Below are 24,251 nucleotides of genomic sequence, written 5' to 3' on the forward strand. Positions count from 1 at the left end.
ATAGCGACGACGTCAACCCTGCCGCACGGTAATTCAGTACTGGTACGTGGCTATAACGGACGCGTATGTCCGCTGACGCACCGTTGGCCGTGGAAAGCCTCAACCCGAGGTCAGCTGTTCAGCGAGGACTGGCAATATCTTGTCTTGTTGATGATCGGCTGTCATGGGGCCAACACCTCGTCAGAAGACTGCAAGTGCAACGCACAAGAAAATGCACTGGCTAAGATTCACAGACTTTACATTAGCGAGAATCGTGCATTGCTTGACGGCGAGACACAGTGTAGATGTCCAGAAGTATCACCTCTGGATCCAACAGCCCCAGTCAATGGTGACAGCAAATATAGGCACCTCCAGTCCTGAGCGTTCAAACTTCACGCCTCCACGATAACGGTATGGGATCCTCCAGATAGCTCGAACGCTTGCGAACCGTCCTCATCGACCTCGACCCCATCCACATACATCGTCCCGGTGATCGGCAGCTTCACTGTCCCGCTCGTTTCCTCCGGCGTCGAAATGGTGATATTAAACCTACTCGTGTCCGAGGTCCAGTCAACGCCGAACCAGCCGAGTGTGGTGCTGTACCCGCCCTGGGCCGATGGCAGCCCCGACGTATGCGGCGCAATGGACCAAGTCTGACCGAGGGGCGACGTGACGGTCAGGCCGAGGACATAGAACGTGAGAGCGGACGTGGGCCCGGTGCTCCAGCCGTGCGAGTGGCTGACGAAGGTTGGGTCATAGGCGTAGCCGTCGTAGGATCGGTAGCTAGTGCGATTGTCAGCCTTAATCCTTGCGACGCGTGTGCGCAGAGCGTGAACTCACTACAGAGAACCATTGGATGTGTAGCCCTCGAGGAATGTCGATTGCACGCTGATGTTTGTGGTGAGCATGTATCCCCATTCTAGTCGAATAAGGTCGAGGGCACGTTCGTCATTGCCTGATGCGAAGTGAGCGGAGACCTTGGCACTCGTCAGTAAACGGCCTGTTTAAGCATTGTCACCATACTGAGCAGCTCACCTCGAAGCCGCCAATGAATGGTGCGACATTATCTGGGAGCTCCGGTGACACCGCCCCATACTCGTTCCAGTACTGCGTAAGACCATCGCTGATCCGGGACGCCTGCTCAGCAGATGTAGTGAGGTTGAACAAGACCGCTAGAGCATTGCCGTCTTGTGGATAGAGTGTGGACGTCTCGTTGTCACGGTACATGCCGACGTCGTCATCCCAGAACACGACGTTGAACTCCCCCTTGAGCTTGGTTGCATTCGTGTAGTATGCGTACGCGAGGTCGGTGTCGTTCAGCCAGGTCGAGAGCTGCGCGCTGTTCAAAAGTGCCTGACATCCGCTCATCACACTATAACATCCAATAGGTGCATTCCCTACTCACCTGGTAGTAGATCGCATTCGCCTCCGAGTTATACCCACCCATCCACAACCTCCCCCAATCTCCCGTCTCCGACACATACAACAGCCCCTTCTCGTCCACCTTCGCCGCCAAATACTCCATCGCCCTCGTATAATTGCTCCACAGTTCCTCAACAAATTCGAGGTCGCCCGAGTACAGGTAATAGTTGTACGTCCCGATGAGCGTCCACGCGGCGTAGGTGTCGCTGCCCTGCTCGCTGAGCGGCGGGCCGGAGTACGCGAGCTCGCCGGCGGCGGTCATGAGCGAGAAAATGGTGGCGATGGAGTTCTTCGCGGGGAGGAGGTCGTAGGTCGAGACGAACTGGGTGGGCACGGCGATGTCCATGTCGCCGAGCCACACTGCCCTAAGGAGGGGTTAGGGTGAGGTGCGGTTTGTAGGAGCGAGTGCGTACCGTCCGCGCTTGGCTCCGTCGATGATGAGTGGGCTTGCAATGCCCGCGGTAGCATTGTTATACCAGCCTGTGCGTGCTCAGAGCGAACTGATGAGTGCGAGAGAGAACGTCCATTTACCTGGCGAGCCAAGAGGGGGATCGACACGTCCGGTATCCGCTGCAATCGTCGCCGTCTGGACAGTATATGCGCCTGAGTACCATATCTACCGAGAAAGCCATGAGCGAACGTTCGTGCGAGATCAACCGCGACCGACCTTCGTGAGGAAATCTGCGTCGTCTGATTCTGGGTCTGACGTGTAGAAGTACCCAGTGTAGTTCCGTAGGCCCTCCCAATGTGGCATAAAGGAGATTGCACAGGAAACGTTGGAGATAGTGACGGGGTCATCTGAGGTCGAGACGACTGTCAGGAAGCGGAAACCTCCTCTCAGACGGTAATCGGGTGCTGTCCAGAGACCGGTCTGGAGTGGTGCAGTAAGAGGTAGAACACCGTCGTAGGACATCTCTGCGTCTTGTACTGCCGAGTCGTCGGAAGTCTGTGGGCTGATGTATAGAGCGGATTCGGTGAAGGATAACGCCAGAGACGACGACGTCGTCGCATTGTCGACGGTCAACGAGATGATCCCTCCAACCTAGGGAGTTGATCTTGTTCAGCATGGTCGAGTGCGATGGAAATGGTCGACCTGCGCACCTCGTACCCAAAGTCCAGCGTCACATAAGATCCATCGCCCACCAGTGTAGCACTCCCCGTGTTGTTAGCTAGGTTGTCCGCGGTTGCCACGGTACCTGTGACGCCATATATCGTTCGCGCATATACCGTCTTGCTCTCCGGTGCAAGGTTGAACACATCCCATGGCCCACTTGGTGCAGTTGCTGAGACGCATATAGTCGCTACCAAGGGCACCAGCGCATAGAGAGCAGCCATCGTGGGATGTCATCCATGTCGTAACCACTCGTCACTTTATACGCGGTTCGGAATACTTGGGAGAAGCCTGAGAGCGACGGGGAGTTTCCGCAGAGGTGTGAGCTTGGGATCACGAGGGTAGCACCGCGGACCGTAGGCCGCAGCGTGCTCGCTGCTGACCAGCCTCAAGTCTGGGTTAAGTCTGGGCAAACGATGTGTAATTTGATCGGATGATCATCAAAGACGACTTGCTGTGGTGGTCAGGCAGGAGAATGAACTGCAGTAGGACTGACGGCCTGTAGCTCGATGTCAGGGTATGTTGGTCACCAGAGTCAGACAACTCACCGACCATCTTAGTGTTGTCCTCAGCCCACGACAACATTGTCCGACGCAAAAGCACAACGTACTTAGGCGTGTTCTCTAGATACCGAATTCTAAGCTGAGAGACTACTACCCACTAGCACACTCCTGCGGCCGTGGAGTCAGTATGGAATAGCCATGCATCCCGAAGGTTGATGGATTCCGAGTCGAGAGTCATCCACGACACACGAGCGGAGGATTCCTTCAGGTCCGGAGACTCATGCACATATCATGCTCTTGAGTCGCGATTCTCGAACAAGACCTTGCCAATAGGTCGCAGCGAGGTCGTGCGCGATCATTATAACGTGTACATTGCCGATGTCGTTGAGTAGTGATTAGATTCTTTGGTTTGTAGAACAGATGAAGACTATCCACATCGCCAGATAGTACCCGAGATGTATAAGTAGAGCGAAAGTAGAGGCAGCTTAGTCTGGTGGTGACGATACGGGCTGAAGACACGCTGGGCGCCTACGCGGTACTGCAGGCTGTAGCGCTCAGCGGCAAGTGCCAAGTCGTCGACGGTCGCGCGTGTACCGAACCTGGACGTGGACTCTGGCAACAACTCGCATCCTGTTCTGCCCCGCTACGACCGTTTCATCGCCTATGCAACTAGCCTCCAATAATCATTGTTGATTTCTGTGCACAATCCCGACCGACGTGCCAGGTGCTCCCGGTGTCCCTCCTTCAACATCTCGTGGCAAGCTCAGGATACAGTACGGAGCCGACGTCCTCTTGTGGACTCGAGTGTCCCTCTCAGCCGCAAGATGGCCGCCACAGAACGTCCTATCTTCCGGCTACTGCTGATTGGCCTAGTGTTTCATCTGGTGTACATTGGCACTGTGTTCGACTGTTACTTCACGAGCCCAGTCGTCCATGGCATGCGAACGTTCAAGGCAAAGCATGGAGAGGCAAAGCGTTTGGTTCTCATCGTCGGTGCGTCTCTTGACTTCTTTAAGTCTGTGTCAACCTCATTAGTTTGCAGCGGACGGTCTGCGGGCGGACCTTGCATTGGCGCAGAATCCCTTCCCTTCAATACCATCTGCGCCTGAGTTCGCTGCGCCGTACCTTCGCTCTATCATTGAGTCCAGAGGTGCCTTTGGAATATCTCATACACGCGTTCCTACAGAGAGTCGGCCTGGACATGTGGCATTGATTGGTAGGACTTCGTCTCCGGAGCTCACCAGCGAAGGGAAGCTCAGCTTATTATGTAGGTGGCATGTACGAGGACGTGTCTGCAGTAACGAAAGTAATGAAGGACATTCATTAGCATCTATTGATGGTACTGAGCCGTGCACTAGGGATGGAAGACGAACCCAGTAAATGGCCTCCCGCTCCGTACCCATTGCAAGCTCTGAGGCTTTGAACGAATCGTCAGGTTGACTTCGACTCCGTCTTCAACCAATCGAGCCATACATTCTCATTCGGGTCTCCAGACATCTTGCCCATGTTTGCGAGGGGCGCAACACCGGGAAAGGTGGACATGTGGTGCTACGATGAGGACGAAGAAGACTTCACGAAGGGTATGCTACCTGCTATGCTTGAGGAACTGAGCTCATTGTTAGGCACATAGACGCAACGGCACTAGATGTGTGGGTACTGGAGCACCTGCGAACATTGCTTCACAATGCCACTACGGACCGTAACCTGGACCGCACGCTGCATCAGGAACAGACCATATTTTTCCTCCATCTACTCGGCCTCGACACTACAGGTCATTCCTACCGGCCACACTCTCCAGTGCGCACCCAAAGTCACCTCGTCTCTCGAGGTCAGTGACTAACACTTCGTTCACAGGAGTACATGGCGAATATTCAGGTCGTCGACGCGATTGTACACCAAGTCGAGCAGCTCTTCACCGACTTCTACAAGGACACCGAGACCGCATACATCTTCACTGCCGACCACGGGATGTCCACGATCGGCAACCACGGCGACGGACGTACGTTCCATCGCCCTCGTCATGCTCGCACCCACCCACTGACCCTGCCCGCAGACCCAGACAACACCCGCACGCCGCTCGTCGCGTGGGGAAAAGGCGTGCGGGGGCCGCTCCCAGACATCTCGCCCTCCTCGCACGACACCTATTCCGCCGCATGGCGCCTCGACCACCTCCTGCGGCGCGACGTCGAGCAGGCGGACGTCGCCGCTCTCATGGCTGCGCTCCTCGGGGTGCACTGGCCCGTCAACTCCGTCGGCGTCCTGCCGGACGTCGACCCCGCGCGCCCGGGATACATGGAGCCTGCAGGAGGCGAACGGGCTCTGGCGGAGGTGGCGCTCGTGAACGCGAGGGCTGTGTTGGAGCATTATCGTGTGAAGCATGGTAGGCGGTGGCCGAATTTGGCTGTTGGGTTGGGCGGTGGGCTAACGATGGAGTGCAGAGCTCAAGGAGGCCCATGCGCTGTTCTACAAACCGTTTCCGTACTTCGCAGGCTCCCCGTCAGGTGATCCTGGAGCTGAGTATGTGAGGGGTATCGAGCTTCTCATCGAACGAGGGGAGTACACAGAAGCGAGGACGATGGCGCAGAGGCTCATACGAGCAACGCTCGATGGTCTCCGGTATCTCGAAACGTGAGTAGCATCCCGTCCAATCCTCCCAATTGATGCGCATCGGATCTAGGTACGACCGCACGCTTGTGCGCGGGATCGTCCTGGCGGCATACCTCGGCTGGATCGCCTTCGGCGCAGCGTCCATCTTCCTGGCTGAAGACAAAGCAGCGAGTGGGACACGGAGAAGACAATTTTCCAGTTTGGACGCCTTGGCCGCGACGTCACTGGTAGCATTCTGGGCGGCGTTCGCTAAACAGCGCTCGCCTTGGACGTTCTATTTGTACATCTGCTTCCCGGTGTATTTTTGGCACCAGGCACTGCTCAAGGCAAAGGCACCGCTCACAGTATACCTCAATGCCTCGCAGGATCATGTCTCGGACATCCTCCACTTTACGGTCAAAGGGGCGGCCGTTGTCGCTGCGTTGGAGGGCATGGTGGTAGGTCTGACTTCGATCACGCTTTTGCAGGTCTTGATGAGACGATAGGTCGGCTATACCCATCGCGAAGTCTGGAGCGTCGGATTCGTCGCGATTGGTGTACTGTGGCCTGTGGTATTCATGCGGAGAGACGTGTGGTCGAAACATGCTTTGCTGCTGCTGGGATGGATCGTTGCATGTCTGACTACTGCGGTGTTCCCTATGCTTAGCGTGGATAAGCAAGAGGATCTGCGTACCATGTGAGACGATTCTGAGTGTGACTTGAGTGTGCACTGACTGTACCCATGCCAGAACCGCTTGCGCGATTTGCATGCTCACTGCTGGTATAGCGGCTGGCGTCAAGGTACGCGTAGACCTCAAGGAAGAACGTCGCTTCAGGTTCGCTCTCGCATTCCAAGTAGGTCGCGAAATTCTGTTGTCAATTGCCCGGTTTTTGACAAGTTCTGCAGTGTCTTTTGATCGCTGCGAGCCTCCTAGTCACCATCTCTTCCGCACGGAGCCTACGCGCCAAGGCTGGCCTTCCGCCGGTGAACCAGGTAGTTGGGTGGGCGATCTTCCGTCAGTGCATCCTTTGCATCCTATACTACCCCTTCTGACAAGTTGGAAAACAGTGACGGCGTCGGCATTTCCCTTCGTCTTCAGGTTCCAACGTCTACCTGGCCTCGCACGGCTGATGGTGTTCTTCCTCGCGTTCTCCGTCTGCTTCGTCATACTGGCGATCAGCGTCGAGGGTCTCTTTTACGTCGCCTTCTCTGCCACACTCCTGTTGTGGGTTGATGTCGAGGCCGCTGTGCAGACAACGCAAGATCCGCGAAATTCTGATACAGCGAAGCTGTCCGCATACAAACCGCGATCCGATGACTTCCGGATCGCGGTGTTCTTCTTGTTCTTCGTACAGGTGGCTTTCTTCGGAACGGGAAAGTGAGTAGACCATACAATGGAACATATATATGGGGGCTAACCGATATGCTAGTGTTGCATCGATATCGTAAGCTCAACTTGTCAGGTACCTGGCAACAAAACTCACGCATTTGCAGGTCGTTTTACCTCGAACCCGTGTACCGTCTCGTCCCCGTCTTCAATCCGTTCCTGATGGCCGTGCTACTGGTTCGTACTCTTGTCTGGATTTTGCCTTGCTGTAAACCGAGAGTTGCATCATGTACAGATATTCAAGATCATCGCACCGTACATCATCCTAGCGATGTGCCTCAATTTACTAAACACTCGCCTGCACCTGCCTCCCTTCAGTCTATTCCTCGTTGCACTGACACTCACAGACGGTGCGAAACCTCTGCTTATCGAGCTCTCGTGTTCCGCTGACGTTCGAAAGTAGTCATGACCATGACATTCTTCTTCAATGTCACCGATACGGGTAAGTGAAGAAGTAGAATTGTGAGTTGGCACAATTGACTCAAATATGCATAGGATCGTGGCTTGAGATCGGCCAGTCTATCACGTTCTTCGTCATCAGCTCCTTGCTGCTCGTGTGGGCGGCAGGTACGTGTGCCGTAGGCGAAGTCCTCATGGGCGAAAAGGATGTCTTCGAGCGGACCAAGGGCAAGGTGGACTGATTGTGGGTACTCATTCCTCTCTGCACTTGTGCATGGAGCATGCTGCAGACGCCCCTTTGGCAAAAGGATAACGTATGGTATATTCTCCTGGCTAATGAGATTATTTGCGATGTGGTTGGAACATTGACCGTTTGATGAAGCTATGCATAACATTGACACGGCCCACGAGTATGGAAGAATGGTCCCGTTTCCTAGATTATGTGGGACTCCTCGTTGACGCAATCAATGCACCTCGTACGGAGAGTATCGATCAAGACGGCGCTATGTCAGAGGATCTACTCTACAACACCTTTGATCGGCTGCGTTGCCGCAATGCTGCGTCCATTCGAATAATAGTCCTAGCGCCATTGGACAGCTTGGCAAGCATCAACGCGGTCAGGTGATTATACGCGTGAAGGGTATGTACATAGAGCCACTAACTGCGACGCGTAGTAGTAGGACCGTCGGTGAAGTTCCTCGTTGCATACTGGCCAGTAAACCTTGTGAAACGTGGCCGCGCCGGGTCGTCGCTGAGATCTGAGGCGCGGGGGTACGTTCTCGTACTCACGCTGGTCGCGTAACATCGGGCATGGGCGCTACTGATATGTCCCGCGTCACACGTAATTGTCTCCGTCGTACACACCCGGCCAGTGCGCAAGGTCTACGTGTCTGTCCCTGTCATCTGCAGTCTGGTTCCTCAGCTTGTTATCGACCAATCATGCTGCCCCCAGACCCGTCCTTACCCAGCATCCCGCTCGACGTGGTGGACGAGATCTTACAGCATTTATATCCATCTGGAGTCTTCCATAGCGATTCATACGCTGACTTCCTCGCGGGCAAGGAGGCGCTTGCCAGGTGCGCATGCGTGTGTCGCGCTTTCCAGACACCTGCAGTGAAGGTCCTATGGCGAGAACAAACCCTGACGAACGCTTGTGGCGCTGTCCTACGGGAGTTCACATTCGCTTGTGTTAAAGGCCCGCTGGACGCGGACGATGAAGACGGCGACGAAGGTGATGATGACGACAACGAGGACTGGCCTGTCGGTATCGATCCGGACGACCATCTGTACACCTACGTGCGTCGAGTTCTATAATTCAATGCTGACGCGGGGCTGATGTATCTGTGTCAGAACTATCTACCGGGACCCATCTCACCTGAGGAATGGTCGCGCTTCAAGTACTATGCACAGTTCATCCGCGTCCTCCGATACACCTTAGACGAGAAGGTAGACTCATCTGTCTTATTCTATCTCCATCAACACACCCACGGCGAGCCGCTCTTTCCCAACCTGCGCAAGCTTGAGTGGTGTCAAGCTGTGCCCGACCTCGTTTCTGTCATATCGCCGACGATACAAGTCCTCTGTTTGCGCGAGGAATCCGGAGAAGAGGAGAATTATTGCCAGCCGCACGAGCTCGCGTACCGCACCAGGCGGCACGCACTCAAGACGCTCCTCCCCGGAATCCTCGGTAGGATGCCTGACCTGCAAGAACTCGAGATACGGCCTTTGCACCATGAGGGCTTTTGGCTGCAACTCGCGTCGCTTCCTGGACGTCGATTTGCTACCCAGAGTATCCGCGTTCTCCATATCTCGGAGTCCCTCGACGTCCTGTTGAGCGGTGCCCTCCCTGCCATCTCCACTAGTCAAAATCTCCACGAGCTCAGGATCGATGTCCTCACCTATGAAGACGATGCGTACCCGCCCGCGACGCGGCGCGAGTGGAGCAAGGCGTCCATCCGCACATTTGTGGAACTGCGGCGCTTACGTATCGAAGGCTCGGTTTCGGAGACAGCAACTCTCGTTGATGTGATCATCGCGCCAGAGCTCGAAGATATAGAGCTACACCGCATGGCTCATTCCGATTCCGAGTCCTCTGGTATTCCAGCTCTACTTCGCGCTTCCCTTCACACACTGGGTACACGCAACGCAGGATCTTTGCGGAGAGTCAAGTTGGTAACGTATGGCAGTGCGTCCGATATGGCGTTCTCCGAACTCATTAGACCATTGCTTCCACTTCGCCACCTCGATGAGCTCGACATTGATGACCCTGCTGCCAGAGTCATCGACTCCTCGGCACCTACCATGCTAGCGGCTTGGCAGATGCTCGAAAAACTGTCCCTTGCAGTGATGGTGTTGTCGCCGGAAAGGCTTCAGGGCATAGTGCGCAACTGTCCTCGTCTGAAGAGACTGAAGGTGCTGCGCTTGTCGAAGGATTTCCCCCTGATACCTCCAGTTACATCGAACGTCTCCGATGCACCAGATTCAAGGGGTATCGAACACGGTCTCGAAGAGTTGTGTGTCGTCAGCCCCTTCAAGGTGACAGAACCTGCGGGCATTACAGCGATCGCGAGGTTTCTGAACAAGCTCTTCCCCCGGCTTCGTCCCGAGCGTTGCGTGGATACTACGCATACAACGGACGGCGATGGAGACTGGGATAGGGTCCTACAAGAGATGGCGAACCTTCGGTTGAGCGGATAAGATCGTACGTCATGTCTTTGTTGATGACTGATTGACGTTGTCGCTCAACATATCTCGCATGTGCATGCTCACAGAGGGACCAACGAGACCGGCGAGCGATCAACTCGGAAGCGTTCAAGTTGACGATTAGTAAGTCCTCAGGCCGCAGGCTGTAGCCTCAATGCTAGTACGCATTGCGCATTCTAATACCCCCTTTTGTCAGAACCGCAAACTGTCACTAGGAAGAGAACTAGCCGGGCTACATCTCAATGTTACTGATTACTATTCGCTCTTTGTTGCATCAATGAAGTGGAGCACTTACGCGTGCTGTCAACTCCCGCGTCAGCGATCACCCAAGTGAAGCCAGTACTTGTGAAGCAGACTTCGAACGTTTGATCGGTATCTGTCCACTCGAAGAGAGATCGGGGGTCAACCGGTCATGGCTGAAATCCTGACTCTCGAGCTGCCGCATCTTATGTGAACCATGCCAACGCCACGATGTATGATCTGTACGGCCTGGAAGTGCGCTGTTCCGAACGCTGTCCCTACGTCCCGCGTTGCTCTTCCCGGATACGCTTCGGGCTGTTGCGCGCACTTCCCCCCAATTGAAGACCCTGACGATGCGGTGCTTGTCTGAGGACTTCCTGCAGCTACTTGCGGCGCAGGATGCAAGGCAGCCGGACGATCCTCGTCACCATGCACCTTGCAACGTAGCTGGAAACGTCCTCGAGACGTTGTGTCTCGCCGACCCCTTCACGAGAATAGAACCCGACGACATCAGAATAATTGCTTTTTTCCTGAGTAAGCTCTTCCCTCGGCTTCAAGTCTACGCTATACATCCTTCGATGAGATCCCACAAGAGCTGGCTTCAGGTGCTGAAAGAGGTAAAGAGGTTCCAGGCAGAACATCGAGCAGATTCGTACGTTGTCCACGACATACTGAACTGTCACGATCATACTAATCATACATAGCGAATCTCTCATGAACGTGTCACAGACCGATGCCGCTCAGGTTCTGAGCCAAACTCAAGCCAGAAACAGTGACATCAAGTCCACGGTATGAATTATGGTATGTACCGCATTACCGCTGCCTACGATAAGCTGACGTGAAGGCCACAGGATCATGCACACTGCTGGCTGCGGTGCACCGCGGTTACCATCTACATATCCATTGCTACAACAAATTACAGATCCATGCACGTTGAGCTTGTTCCGGCTAAGATAATATTGCGCGGTTCACCTCTTTTGGCTTATTCAATGATGTATTCACTGTGAGTCGTGACTAATACAGCCTTGGAGGGCCGGCATGAATTGCACAAGGGCGATATTACTACGCACTAATTCGACTTTGTACACGAGAGCGCCCCCCTTCCTCCCAGTCGTCCCAACAAATGGCGAGTATCACCGTATCTCGCCCTGTCTTGTCTTCCATAGAGTCTCCCTTCCTCGGCTTCACTCCTTCCTCATCCGAGACCGCCCACATCCACCTAAAGACTCCTTCCCTCTTGAACCCCATCTTCTCCGCGAGCCGTATCGACGCGATATTCTCCGGATATGCCATCCACTGCACGCGTCGGAGCCCAAGGCCGGGAGGTGAAGCGCTCGGGAGATCGAGACAGTATCGCAGGAGTAAACCTACAGCGTGCGCAGCAACGTGGGTTCGCTGGAATGCAGGTAAGACGACGGTGTAGCCGATTTCTGCCGTCAAATTCTTGGAGCTCGTGTGAAGGAGACTTATCACGCCCGCAAGACTGCCTGCGGCTGGAGGGGCACTCATCGCGTCGTCATCACGTTGTGCGCTCGCCTCGCCCGAGCGTGTCTTGTCGATGATTGCGAAGAGGATATTTTCTGGGCTCTGCCGGTAGGATTTCTCGATGTACGCGAGGTTCTCCTCCATAGTCGCCCATGCGATACCGAAGTGGCGGAACAGCTCCGTGGACACGGGTGCGACAGCGTCCCAGTATGCCCTCGCGTGAACGCGAGGGATGAACGGAGTGAGGCGTACATGCGTGCTTTCGAGCCAAGCTGTGTCTAGCGGGAAGGCGAAGTTGATGTCGTAAGGAGAGGGTCCGTAGAGCGATGGTCCATCCGGGTCGACTGCGGTATCGGTGCCGGGAGGCGGATCCGCCGGAGGAGGGGGGTTGTAGAGATTCACGAAAGACATCTGGACGATGGGTGCGAGCAGAACGAGGCGGGCAAGCCCGTTTACGAGCGTCCAGGGTGTACATAGCCTCTATATACTTACCGTTGTAAATCACTCGAGTCATCGACGCGTCACTGGCAGGCGCTCATTGAGTCAATCCGATCAGCAATAAGTACATCAGGAACTGTCAGGAAACACGTTTGTCTCCGTCGTGTCCGCATGGTGCTGTGCAGATAGGTTCGACTTCGGACTTGGGTTCGACACAAACCCCTCACGCCACGAGGAGGGTCTTGTGATGAGACTACCGGTGCGTGCTCATTAGCGCCCTGAACAACTTGGCTTCGTTCCTTTGGCCTCCGCGTGCTTCAGCCATCGACTATGCGACATGCTACAACACAGACAACTCCCTCAGCTCCCGCTGGAACTATTGGATGCGATCTTTGAACAACTATCTGAGCACGCACATGCGGAGTCTTTCGAGGCTGACACCGACATGGCAAACATGTACAATGCAAAAACAGCCCTCGCTCGGAGTGCGCGGGCGTGTCGTGCGTTCCATGAGCCTGCACTGAGAGTCCTATGGAGGAAGCAGCGGCTAGGTCGTGCCTGCAGTGCCGTGCTGTCACGATTTGATTTCGGCTCTGTCAAGTGGCCTGAACAGGAGGATGAAACTTGGGGAGGAGGAACCGAGTCGGATGATGAGGCAAACGATGACATGGCTGTGGGTATCGATTCATGCCACTATCCCTTCAACTACGTGAGTTTTATGCCATTGTGTCGTGGTCGTAGTGCTCTTCTCACCCAGTGCCAATCTCAGAGTTATCTACCCGGGCCTGTTGCCGCTGAAGAATGGTCGCGCTTCGAGTACTACGCCCAGTTCGTCCGCGTACTGCGCTACTCGACCGACGAGACGATCGACCCTTCCGTCTTTTTCTTCCTTCAGCAGCATGCTCGGGGCAAGCCTCTCTTTCCAAACCTGCATCAGCTTGTATGGGAGCATGCCACACCCGAGCTGGTATCCGTGATCACACCAAGCATCCGTGTCCTCCACCTCCCGCAGGACTACGCCGAGATGGAGAATGGTTCTCAATCATACGAATATGGATACCGTATGCGACGACATGCGTTCAAGCAGCTCCTTCGCGGCGTCCTCGAACGTCTCCCCGATCTAGCGGAACTCACGCTGCCTGTGCTTGGGCACGAGGCCTTCTGGTTCCCGCTTCTCTCAAGGCCCGACAACCACTTCGTGACTCAGGGCATCCACACTCTACACCTCTTCGAATCGCATCGCGCCCTCATGCGAGCAGGCCTTGCAGCCCTGTCCACGATTAGGGCACTAACAGAGCTTGATATCATGCTCGATAGTCGAGGCTCTTATGACCCGGCCAACATGGATGATGGTCGCAACGTACTACTGCCCATCGGTGTATTTGCCGGACTCAAGCGCCTACAGATCGACGGGCGAACGGTGTGGGTGCGCGCTGTCTTCCGTGCGATCGTTGCACCCAAATTGGAGGCTGTAGTGCTGGCATGTGGGACCTGGCTGGATAGTCAAGATACCGCTGCGGCCCTAGAAGAGAACCACCTATGCGCGATCTTCAGCGACCTACGCCGCCGGAACGCAGTCTTCATGCAAAAGCTTCACCTCACCATCCCTCACTACAGCGGGGTCTTGTTCCCCAAAGGTACCACTCCTGACACACATTTTGCGTCTTTGGCGATTCCACTGGCCGAACTCTCTCACCTCCGCGATGTCATGATCAGCCAACCCAATTTAGACGGCGATCATTACTTGTCCATCAGCGTACCTGCCTTGGTAGCGGCTTGGCCGGCGTTGCAGACTCTCGCCTTGCCAGATCTCTTTGTCACCGGAGAGGCGCTAGAAATCATCTCGCGTACATGCGCTCTGCTAGAGCGTCTCACGGTCAGGACACTGTCCTGGTCACGGTCTAATGTCCCTGGCATATCGCAAGGCATCCCCTTCCGCTCGTACGCTCTGGTCTCCGACGCCAACAAGTCCATGCTCGAAGAACTGCGCTTCGGGGAGCATGTGCACGGTGTGAGCGCTGAAGCTGTTGGTGATATTGCGTACCTCCTGGATTCTCTCTTTCCTCAGCTGGTACCCGGGCGGTGCTCGGTGACTGTGGACATAAAGAGGGACGCCATATCCTTTGATGTCATGGATGAAGTGGCGAAGTTGCAACAGGCGCGACGAAGTGGTGCGTAGTACACAATAATCGTATACCTTCATACTGGGTTCATGGGCATCTTTCACCAGGATGACGGCCGCCCAGGTGCAAGGGCCTGGTTGTGGACTGTTCGCAATTGGCCATTGCTACTATATCTAGTTTGAAACGGAAATCATCAGTAGTGTAGATCTGATAGCAAGCGTTTCAGTAAGCTAAATGTGCCGTGCATCTGGAATCCGAGTCCTTGTTGGATTATATGGGCGCGCTCTACATTGGTCAGGTGACCGCGTATCGCACGCGACGGCCACGGCAACGCGTCTTACAAGTAACTTACTTCCGTATGCAGCTGCTGTATGTATGTAAATTACAGTGTAAGAAACTCTCGGACTACCACTGACCAGCACCCTGTCACTGCAAATGAGGCGGCGAGCGACCCCGAGACGCGATCATGTGACGGCGACGTACTACGGCCGTTCTCCGTTGCTTACGTGAGTTACTTATCTACCGTCACCATTGCCAGTGAGAGCGACCGAACGCGCTGTCACCGTGGGTCTCTGTATACCTTCGACTCGTAGCCCGTTGGTAAATCTGTTCGACTTTGCTAGCTGTTCACTGAGGTGCAAACTTTGCTCTTCAGCCGAACCACTTGATTGTGTTTGCACGGTGGCTACCCCAGGCTTCAAGCGGTGACTACAGCATGCAGTCGCCAGTGGACAGACTTCCGCTCGAACTAGTGGACGAAATCCTCAAAAGGTTACCCATTGCCGCGCATGACCAACTCGATCATCCTAGGGGCACCGGAGATACCTCTGTGCATCATGCTGTCCTAGCAAGCTGTGCACGCGTGAGTCGTCTGTTCCACGTATCGGCCGTGAGGGTCCTTTGGAGAGACCAGCACTTGGGCTGGATCTGCCGAGCTATCTTCCGAGACTTCATTCGCCGCAACGTCAGCCGTTCTGATCGTCTTGAAGCACGGTTAGCCGCGGTCGGACTGGACGATGACTCGGAGGAGGAGGGCAACGACACTGCTCACGGTGCCTACTCAACTTTTCCGGATGCCCAATACGTGAGTCTCTTTCTGAAGCTCGTGGTGATTGCAACCTAATTGATCGACATGTGAAGGGATATCTACCTAGGCCTATCTCTGCTGAGGAGTGGGCTCGGTTCGAGCATTACGCCCCTCATGTTCACGTTCTACGCTACACGCGGGACGAGACAATCGACTCTTCCTTCTTCCTTTTATTACAGCAGTATGCGCGCAGACAGCCACTTTTCCCAAACCTTCACGAGCTCATATGGGAACACGCTACACCGGAGCTCGTGTCGGTCGTCTCACCCTCGATTCGCATCATACGCCTCCCAGAAGACGAGGAAAATGAGGAATACGCTGCAGAGGCGCAGGTTAATGTGTTCCACATGCGGCGACATGTGTTCAAGGCGCTCCTGCCAACTGTACTCAAGGGAGTTCCCAGCCTTGAAGTACTCAAGACTCGGACGCTGGGACGCGAGACCTTCTGGTCTCCGCTGCGTGCGCCGTCGGGGGAGTGCTTGCTCAGTCAGAGTATCCGCGTCCTACACATCTCCGAATCGTTCACCACCCTGACGCGAGTCGCCCTCGTTATCATCTCTTCCCTCCAACGACTCGTCGAGCTCAGTATCAAGTGTTCTGGACGGGGCCCCAAGCATAATCTAGGAATGGGTGCTGCCTTGGACCTCTCGGACGTTCGCCCCTTCAACAGACTGGAGCGCCTTCGTATTAAAGGTTTCGGAATCGAAGTGACGGCGCTGATCGAAGCGATTGTCGCGCCGGTGCTAGAGGACGTGGGGATAGGAGTGTACACAGAACACCACCAAAATCAAACCAGGGCCGGGCTTGCCCTCGGCGTGGCCCTCGACACGCTCCGTCGTCGGAACGCAGACACCCTCTGGAGACTCCACCTCGACGTGCGCAGCTGGCCCGTGCCCTTTTTCCCGACGACCACCGAACCGACGTTCGCGCCTATCGCGCGTCCGCTGTTGGACCTCCGCCACCTGCGTTACGTCAGCATATTCAATGGTGGGAGGGCGGATGTGAGTGTGCCTGCGTTGGTGGCAGCGTGGCCCGACCTGCGCACGCTCATCATGCCGGCACAAGAACCCAGCCCCGACATGCTCACAGCCATCGCGCATACGTGTACGAAGCTCGAGAGTCTGTCCTTCGACTCCCTGGCAAAAGAATTCCTGGACCTCCCTCCCGTGGCTGCCGAGAACCCCGCTGCATCCACGGACTCTGACGTGGCGATCCCTGCCCTTCGGGAGCTGCGCCTCATCGAGCGCCTCTTTACCAGAGATTCGCCCGATGCTAAGCACGAAAATATCACTCGTTTCCTCCGCTCGCTGTTCCCTCGGCTTGTGGTCGAGCAGAAGCTGGTGGGGGCGGATCCGGTGCCTTACACCGACATGTCGCTTGCGTGGTATTATGAAGATAACCTATGATGTGGAGTATGGACAGCGGCGTTGCAGCCTGTACACCTCTGCACTGTGAGAGTCGCGTGTGGCACTTATGATTCGTAGTGTGAGTGTGGTATGTCTTCTTCGCGATGGATGCTGGCTGACAGGGCGGTCTTGTTTCTGCGCAGTGCTCGCGCGGCGCACAACGTTCATGTCTGGTAGTTCACATTATGGGCTCCATTGTTGAGTTCGATGGAAATAATGGGATACACGCTTTGGCTTACACCGCCCAAGGTGCATGCATGCCTTGACTACGGCAGCACGACACCGTGTGCGCGACGGACCAGCGAGGCGAGGCAACACGGTTTCGCTATGTACCCAACCCCCGCAAACGAAGTTGATTGCGTTCTGTCGACCTGGAGTGGAGTGGCATTGAGCGTGGTGGGTCCGCGGCGGAGATGAGCATCTCGCTGCCTCCGCATTGCACCTGTGCGGTTCGTCCCCGGCTTCGATGCTTCTCTGAGTATAACAGCCACTCCTCTGGGAGGATACAAGCCGGGACCTCAGGCTAGTACTACTCACCGCTACAGACAGAGGAGCAGACGGCGCGCGCTCTCCCACCAACAACCCCGGCGGTAGTATGAAGACTACGAGTACACCACCCTCCACCGGCAAGACCTCGAGGTGAGCACATCCATGACCACCTCGACAGAAGCCTGCCGGCTCACCACCGTTCATCGTGCGCCCAGCAGCCCGCGCTCACCGAACCTCGGCACGTTCGCGGGCCTGCTGAACATGCCGACCGTCGCGCGCCCCATGCCCTTGAGGCCCATGAAGCCCGCCAAAGCCGGGACGGGCTGGCCCGCGCCGAGTCGGCCGCGCGCGGCGGGCTCGGAGACGTTCTACGCATAGGACTCGGAGGAAGAACAGGGCGCACGGCGTGCATATCCGTGACATGCCTCCGAGTCCGAATCGAGCGCCCCGAACTTGAGCTTGGAGGCAGGAGAGGCCCGGTGCCTGCGTGCGGGTCGGCGGTCGTCCGAGTCGCTGCTAGCTCCGGGGTTGTGATGATGTACGGAGGCTGCTGATGAGTATGAGGACTGTGTCACTGTGGGTCGGCGCGGCCCTTCAAGCGGTTTGTCGTTCCGTGTCTGCATGATACAGTATTCGCGGTACCGGCGGATCTTTGGTAGGTTGAGCTCGAGCTCTAGAGTCCGAGTCGAGGGGTTTCCTCGCAAAACGGTGAGTGCATAACTTGACTGGATACTAGATGCAGCGCGTGTACGTCCGTCACTCGTCCGCACGCTAGCAGCGAGCGTACGTTATGGAGGACGGGGCCACAGAAGGCTATCATGTATAAAGACAAATGGCCATCGTATAAGTAGCTGTATCAGACACGAACTCTATGGATACGTACACAGAAAACAAAGCGCAAAGCGAAAGCATACAGACAAGTCCAAACACTGTAAGTATCATATACACGCGAAGTATCAGCTCCCTGTCATATGCTACAGTATATACACACACTACTGCCACCACCCGCCCCCGCTGCACAACGACGTCCGTGCCCACTCAGTCTAGCTCATAAATACGACTTCCGTACCGCGAGGACCGAGCCCTTCGCGGCCGTCCGGCACTCGCGATCGCGAACAACAAGCCGCCCTCGCGCGCTTCTGGCAGAACTTGGAGCTCACACCCACGACCCGTGCACGAGCGCGTCGAACGCACTCTTGCTCTGCAGCGTCCCGACGAGGCCGACGCGCGTCTTCAAGTTGGCCGCGCCGCCGGCCTTCGCAGCCTCCGCGGGGGCGGGGACGGGGACGGGCTCGGCGACGGAGACGGGGACGGGCAGCGGGAGCGCTGGGAGGTCGGGGCTTGCGGGGGCGGATGACTGGGGAGAGGGGGCTGGTTAGTGATGCGGGGGTGGAGATAGTTTTGGGGATACGTACGGATGGGGAGGAGGAGAGGGAGGAGGCGGGGCGGCGTGTGGGCGGGTGGGGGTGATGTGGGTGGGAGTGGGAGTGGGAGGGGGAGGAGGCGGGCGTGGCGGTGCCGGAGGTGCCGGATGCGGTGCTGGAGAGGGAGCGTGCGTAGGCGGGGCGTTTCTGGGGGTGGGTTAGCTTCTGGAGTGAGGGCTGTGATCGGAGGACGGGAGGACAAGGGTGAACGTGTGCTGCATGGGAGAGGTGGTGACGGGGACGGTGGTAAGGAATTACTCAGACACCCATTCATACGGGTGATGAGGTGCGCCAGAGGCTGCAGGTTGCGATCGAAGGACGAAGCAACCACGGGGAACAGCAGACAGCGTAGTGATTGGGATGATGGTGGAAGGGAAAACAGAGAGAAATGACAAAAGAATGTGGGAGGATGAGGAACGCATGGGCCACACCGGCAGGCGGAGGTCAGAGACGAAAAAGACGCACAGGAGCGACGATGGACCCTAGGGCGAGGCGGAGGCTGAGGAGATGGGCATCGCGGTGTTCGTCGGCGGTCTGCGAGCACATTCTGGTCAATTTTCAACGCACATACGAGAGTGTCGCACAACACACCATCTTCGTCGAGTCCTTAGCTACAACGGTGAGCAGTGTCGAGTGTATGCGCAGCGCAACGTCCAACGGATCCGTGCGGATAGTGCGGGTAGCGGCACCTGGCGGTCGAGAGGTCGCAGCCCGAGTGAGGGAGGGGGGAGGAGCAAGGGGAGGGCTGGAGGGGCTAGCGCAAATTTAACCCCACGGGGTAGGCTGGAGACAAGGTCGATGTCAAATTGTCGGGAGAGGGCGATGGGCTGGCGGCACAGACGGAGGAGCCGGTGGGGGACGCGCAGATGACCGTGGCACGCCTGTCTGCTGGCCTCGGTGCGCGCAGATGACAGCCAGGCGAGCTGCGATCGGGACTGGCCTGCGAGAATGGCCGACGCTGCGACGCCCGGATAATCGTCGGGCCGTCTTTCCCCGCACTCTCGATCGGCGGTGCGGGGTACTTTCCCACGCCCTTCCATTCCGACGCGCGTCTCACCTCCTCCTCCTCCACGAGAGTCGACTGGCTGCACGTACCGACTGGGCCCGAGTCAAGCCTGCGTTCTGCGTGTACAATGCTACCGCAGGCGTTGTACTGCCATGTTCACTATCAGCCTCCGAGTCTTCAGTCCGCAAGGAAGCGGCTTCAAGAGGGTTCTCGTCATCCTTGTCTCTCGATTCCCATAACTCTCCTTCACAGACAAACAAGCGTGTTGCTAGTACCTCCGACAACCTTCGTCTCGTCACTTCTCACCGGCACCGCGCGCGCACATCGTCTTCCTCCGTCGTGACCCCGTCCGAATGTCCAGGATCGCCGAAGCCATCTCGAGGCTTCGACGACGACTGATGTCATTGACCTGAGCCTGCACGGCTCTTCAAAATACTTGATCTCGTCTTCCGTCAACTCGAGGGGCACAGGCAATGAGCGCAGGGTGCCGTCTCGTAAGATACCAGTGAGCTGCAACGATAGAGCGGGCATTGACTCACCAGGTACATGTGTCCCTCAGGTTTCAAGTTGCAAGCCTTGTCGTGCCGACCATCAGTGCGGCAATGGCTGCATCCCGCCGTCATATCCCGGATTCAGACAGAGCAACAGCACACGTAACATCGTGGATCGTCGCATACCGCAGATCGCACAGAACCCCACGGACGTCGACGTCACCGACGCGGATCGCACGTATTCGGGGAGCGACATTCCAGACACGAGGGTGTGCGCGTGGTTTACGCAGGAGGCGGCCGCTTTCTGGATGCAGGACGACTCGGACAGGACAGGCAATGACACGCGCCGTCCTTCGACAACGCCCACGCGATCGCGACCTGCCATGCTCACGCCCCTCTCCTTCGCGGGCCCCGCCACTCTTTCGCCGCGCCGACACCATTCCCGTGGACGCTCAGGCTGCAGGACTGCGTCGGCGGGCTTCACGTTGCGCATACCAGGCACTGGCTCGCGGTACGCAGTACAGCACGATGATCTGCTGGTCTGCCAGAGAAGCTTCGAAGGCGAACTGCGCAGTGCCCACCTCCTAGTTGCCAGTGCACTGTACCGCTCGCTCTGTAGCATCCCCGACCTGTGGGGGCAGTACAGCGCATCGCGCAACGGGCCACTGTGCGCTCCGAGGGTCGGTGCATTCAGTACATCCGCGATGACCGACGGCCATGAGATGTGCACTGTGCGGCAGCGACCACGTCCGAACAGCGTTCGGCGGTGGAAGCTGGCGTTATCGTGCACACTGCACCGATGTCCCGCTGAAGCTGGCACGTTGTATGGCTCCACGAGAACTGTTCAGGTTTGACGAGCACCGCGCGCCCCGGTCGTTCCTACACTAGTGGTGGTCATCATCTCAGACAGAAGACACAGAGCGAGCGGGAAGTACTATACCTAGGTACCAAGCGGGGTACATATCGAGTAATCAAGCATTAATTGTCCGCCGGGTCCTCCACCCAGTCGTACATCAAGATGGTGTTCCCTGTCTGTAGGTGTGTGCCTGCCTACAGGCTGAGCGCTGAAGCGCTGAAGTCTGAGTCGTTCGCCTGGAAGGCGAGGCGAAGCTGACAGGCTCGCAGTAATTCGTCGGTCCACATGTTCACCAGGTCTATTCAACATTGGGTGACGGTGCAAGTCTGCCAGCAACGGGCGGGTGTTTGAAGTGTCATCGGTCATCGGTGCGGTTCGATAGTTAGCAGTGACAGTCCGCAGGGCTCCGGGATGAGCGGGATATGGTATGCATGTCCGAGTCTGTAGTATCTGAGATCTGAGCAGCCGAACGCATTGAACGAGGTCAAGAGAAGAAGAAACGCAGCCATGCAGATTCAGATACATGCGCACGAGATGTTGTCCTTTCCAAGAAGACGACTCGGTCTGCGTACAGACCTCGCCACGCAGGTCATGTAACGCGTCAACTACTAACACGACGTACCGCTCGGCCGCTCGGCCTGCAGCTTTCTGACCTCCTGCATAATGCCATGCCAATTATCCCACATCTCCGCCTCTGAGGTATCAAATGGCCAGCACTGGATCCCGACGCACCGATCGAAATCAAGACGCGGGAAGAGCGCGACGACAAAGCGCGCAATCTTGGCGACGTCCGCGGGATGCGCTGCCCTGGTGCATTTGAGGAGATGCAGCTGCAGAAGCCCGTGTTTTGGGCCTGAAAGTGCGTCGCTATCAGAGCCCCGCGGGCCCGAGTGGGGCAACAGCGAGTCGGAGCTCGGCAGACCCTCAAGGAAGTCTTTGGACAGGCACTTGGCGTCCAGGCTCTCCAACTTGGGAAGCGTGCCACGCGCAATCGCTCGAAGTATGTCGGGCGTGAGGATGGCCACCGACACGGCGAGCCTTTCGAGCGCAGGCCACGCCTCCATCATCGAGAGGAGTGGTACGTCTATGTCCTCCCTGCGCAAGCCAGGGTCGAGGGAGATGTTGAGGTCCCGGAGGTGCTGCAGTCGAAGTAGCGGCTTTGTCAGAGTGGGAAAGCAAGCTCACATCCGCGTCGCTCGCCATCTACTTTGAAGCTACGCAAGTCGAGGCGAACCCTCCGTACAGTGGATGCGTTCCGGGTGCCCAGGGTCTCCAAGGCCTTGGTGAGCTGAGAGGGCACCTTGCAAGGGTCACTCTCCCAGTCGCGCGCCAGCTCTACGTCTTCGAGGTTAGGTGCGACAATAGCGTCGATGAGGATTGCTGCCTGAGCCATGCCCGCCTCAATCTGCAAGTGGCGCAGCTTCTTGAACGTGCGGATATGCGTCTTGTCCCAGCTATCGAGGTCCTCCATGTCGGCCGACTGACCTGAGAGCGCGACGTCGATCTTCAGGTCCGTCAGCCCCTGGATCGTGGACACGACCGCAAGGGCGCCCTTCATCAGGGTGTCATACGTCTCTGTGATGTACAGATTGCGAATATTTTTGGCGACGAAACGGTGTTCGGGAGGCGGCGCGAATGGATGCCAGAAGCCCTCATGGCCGAGCCGTTGCAGCTGGAGCACCTGAAGGTCTGGAAGGCAGCGCAGAATGCTAGGGAGCTGTGTCTTGAAGGCATGGCGCTGCATGCAGGACTCGCGCGAGTTGTCAAACTCAAACATGCAGAGCCCGCTGTCTGGAATTCGGAGGATACGGATAGTCGGTGAGATGATCGGTGCGAGGTCATGGGTGACGTTGCCCCAGGACAGTTCGCGTATATTAGGAAAGAGCGGCTTGCCACGAGCGTGCTGATGGAGGTAGAAGAAAGTGGTGGGATGTATTTGGTCCGACTCTGCGAGGCCGGCGTGGAGAACGCGTATGAACTGCGCGTAGTATTCGAAGCGTGACCATTCCCCAGCCGAGATAGGACTCTCACTTGGCGGTGTCGAATGTGTTGATGCCCGCGTCGTACGCGTACTTGATATGCTTGATCGCCTCCGCCTCGGGGAGCAGCCAGCCAGCCCACTCGGGCGCGCCGTACGTCATGCACCCCAATATGATCCGCGAAACCTTGAGCCCGGACTTGCCGAGGGGCACTGTCAGTCCACGGAAATGTCAGCGAGAATGTTGGATATAGAGCGCCATAGAGACACTTACCGTAGGGAACGCGCTTCGAGGGGAGCGACGGGATCTCTGAGTCTGCGTCGGACATTGCTTCTGGACGTGCTGGGATCTGTGGGCTGTCGATTTTTACTACTACTCGAGTGGCTGAAGGCCCGGGATGGTCAATCAGCGACGCGGTATAAGGCCTCCATGCCCAAGGTCGGTCTTTTATGTGATTTGCGAAGCTCTTCCGTCGCTCCTCGATTGGCGCATTGGAAATGATGCCAGTAGCGCGCCCACCGAGTTGACCGATCCGCAGGTATCCACACTCCGAGAGGACGGCTCACATATCAACTGTGCGGCACCGAAGTTTCTTGGTGTATGACCAGTGTACCTCGCCAACTGTTTGTTCGTCGTTATCTGGCGGCGATATCCCGCCCGAGGCGCCTGCACGGCGCGAAGCCGTTCTGTGGACGTCACCAACAGGAGCTTTGCGGCATGTTAAACTTGAATCGAACGGGTCATCGTTCGGCGCAGGATGTCTATTCGCCGAGACCACACACCTCCCATGGCATATTGCTTGAACGGGTCTCGCTGAGCCGCCCCGGGCGATGTATTTGTACTCCGGTGCGACGGAGTGTCCCGTCGCGAGAGCTTGTATAGCCCCAACAGTTGAACGAGCAATCCGCTCCTTCAACACGTACTCAGTCCCGATTCCTAGTCCAACAATGCCGGTATCGACTCGTCGCGGATTCTCGACAATGGTTCTTTGAACTCCAGGAATTGCCAATTCGTTAGCTGTGAGACGAGACGAAATTCTGTACAGAAATAGAACTCACTCACATCATGAGCGACTCGGAAAGAGCTCGTCGACAGACTGCACAGGTATGGACACTTTGTCTCTGACCCTACCAGCC

General features: G+C 56.6%; 7 protein-coding genes across 7 annotated transcripts; 4 read left to right on the plus strand and 3 right to left on the minus strand.

The window, feature by feature from the left end:
* Positions 1–371: 371 nt before the first annotated feature.
* On the minus strand, positions 372–2,736 carry C8Q71DRAFT_857074 (Six-hairpin glycosidase; the record flags this gene model as incomplete). The annotated part of the gene is made up of 8 exons (XM_047927366.1): positions 372–762; positions 820–956; positions 1,015–1,332; positions 1,385–1,766; positions 1,815–1,881; positions 1,933–2,017; positions 2,069–2,443; positions 2,503–2,736. The coding sequence occupies 8 exons, from the start codon at positions 2,734–2,736 to the stop codon at positions 372–374; spliced, it is 1,989 nt and encodes a 662-aa protein (XP_047779939.1).
* Positions 2,737–3,523: 787 nt separating this feature from the next.
* Positions 3,524–7,885, plus strand: C8Q71DRAFT_755112 (alkaline phosphatase-like protein). Its single transcript, XM_047923527.1, has 19 exons — positions 3,524–4,008; positions 4,058–4,231; positions 4,287–4,321; positions 4,374–4,391; positions 4,451–4,595; positions 4,646–4,812; positions 4,870–5,014; positions 5,069–5,395; positions 5,454–5,643; positions 5,693–6,059; positions 6,108–6,298; positions 6,351–6,456; positions 6,509–6,617; positions 6,671–6,980; positions 7,033–7,047; positions 7,097–7,166; positions 7,225–7,339; positions 7,393–7,431; positions 7,485–7,885. Exons 1-19 carry the CDS (start codon positions 3,840–3,842, stop codon positions 7,628–7,630), a joined length of 2,838 nt encoding a protein of 945 aa, XP_047779940.1. The 5' UTR covers positions 3,524–3,839; the 3' UTR covers positions 7,631–7,885.
* Positions 7,886–8,327: 442 nt separating this feature from the next.
* On the plus strand, positions 8,328–10,085 carry C8Q71DRAFT_723162 (uncharacterized protein; the record flags this gene model as incomplete). The annotated part of the gene is made up of 2 exons (XM_047921569.1): positions 8,328–8,684; positions 8,739–10,085. The coding sequence occupies 2 exons, from the start codon at positions 8,328–8,330 to the stop codon at positions 10,083–10,085; spliced, it is 1,704 nt and encodes a 567-aa protein (XP_047779941.1).
* Positions 10,086–11,306: 1,221 nt separating this feature from the next.
* On the minus strand, positions 11,307–12,382 carry C8Q71DRAFT_755119 (acyl-CoA N-acyltransferase). The gene has a single exon (XM_047923528.1). It carries the CDS (start codon positions 12,225–12,227, stop codon positions 11,394–11,396), a length of 834 nt encoding a protein of 277 aa, XP_047779942.1. The 5' UTR covers positions 12,228–12,382; the 3' UTR covers positions 11,307–11,393.
* A 35-nt stretch (positions 12,383–12,417) lies between these two features.
* On the plus strand, positions 12,418–14,798 carry C8Q71DRAFT_755120 (uncharacterized protein). Its single transcript, XM_047923529.1, has 2 exons — positions 12,418–12,963; positions 13,024–14,798. Exons 1-2 carry the CDS (start codon positions 12,592–12,594, stop codon positions 14,431–14,433), a joined length of 1,782 nt encoding a protein of 593 aa, XP_047779943.1. The 5' UTR covers positions 12,418–12,591; the 3' UTR covers positions 14,434–14,798.
* A 38-nt stretch (positions 14,799–14,836) lies between these two features.
* C8Q71DRAFT_755123 (uncharacterized protein) lies at positions 14,837–17,166 on the plus strand. Its single transcript, XM_047923530.1, has 3 exons — positions 14,837–15,461; positions 15,518–16,949; positions 17,014–17,166. Exons 1-2 carry the CDS (start codon positions 15,093–15,095, stop codon positions 16,868–16,870), a joined length of 1,722 nt encoding a protein of 573 aa, XP_047779944.1. The 5' UTR covers positions 14,837–15,092; the 3' UTR covers positions 16,871–16,949; positions 17,014–17,166.
* Positions 17,167–17,559: 393 nt separating this feature from the next.
* Positions 17,560–23,443, minus strand: C8Q71DRAFT_723165 (uncharacterized protein; the record flags this gene model as incomplete). The annotated part of the gene is made up of 16 exons (XM_047921570.1): positions 17,560–17,727; positions 18,351–18,373; positions 18,554–18,716; positions 18,775–18,930; positions 19,249–19,317; positions 19,375–19,472; positions 19,879–19,898; positions 20,199–20,299; positions 20,329–20,395; positions 20,493–20,909; positions 21,073–21,159; positions 21,335–21,434; positions 21,759–22,275; positions 22,371–23,166; positions 23,210–23,327; positions 23,389–23,443. 16 exons carry the CDS (start codon positions 23,441–23,443, stop codon positions 17,560–17,562), a joined length of 2,955 nt encoding a protein of 984 aa, XP_047779945.1.
* Between the last annotated feature and the right edge of the window lie 808 nt (positions 23,444–24,251).

This window comes from Rhodofomes roseus (assembly GCF_022264815.1).
Source record: "Rhodofomes roseus strain CIRM-BRFM 1785 chromosome Unknown C8Q71scaffold_8, whole genome shotgun sequence".
Taxonomy (NCBI): Eukaryota; Fungi; Basidiomycota; class Agaricomycetes; order Polyporales; family Fomitopsidaceae; genus Rhodofomes; species Rhodofomes roseus.

What these genes read in the sequence shown, in the direction of transcription:
- C8Q71DRAFT_755112 (XM_047923527.1), top strand. Translation starts at nt 3,840, where the DNA reads ATGGCCGCCACAGAACGTCCTATCTTCCGGCTACTGCTGATTGGCCTA. An exon ending in CTGCGTTGGAGGGCATGGTG is followed by an intron (nt 6,060 to 6,107) that starts GTAGGTCTGACT and finishes ATGAGACGATAG; the next exon opens with GTCGGCTATACCCATCGCGA. An exon ending in GGTTCGCTCTCGCATTCCAA is followed by an intron (nt 6,457 to 6,508) that starts GTAGGTCGCGAA and finishes CAAGTTCTGCAG; the next exon opens with TGTCTTTTGATCGCTGCGAG.
- C8Q71DRAFT_755119 (XM_047923528.1), bottom strand. Translation starts at nt 12,227, where the DNA reads ATGTCTTTCGTGAATCTCTACAACCCCCCTCCTCCGGCGGATCCGCCT.
- C8Q71DRAFT_755120 (XM_047923529.1), top strand. Translation starts at nt 12,592, where the DNA reads ATGCTACAACACAGACAACTCCCTCAGCTCCCGCTGGAACTATTGGAT. An exon ending in GCCACTATCCCTTCAACTAC is followed by an intron (nt 12,964 to 13,023) that starts GTGAGTTTTATG and finishes TGCCAATCTCAG; the next exon opens with AGTTATCTACCCGGGCCTGT.
- C8Q71DRAFT_755123 (XM_047923530.1), top strand. Translation starts at nt 15,093, where the DNA reads ATGCAGTCGCCAGTGGACAGACTTCCGCTCGAACTAGTGGACGAAATC. An exon ending in CTTTTCCGGATGCCCAATAC is followed by an intron (nt 15,462 to 15,517) that starts GTGAGTCTCTTT and finishes CGACATGTGAAG; the next exon opens with GGATATCTACCTAGGCCTAT.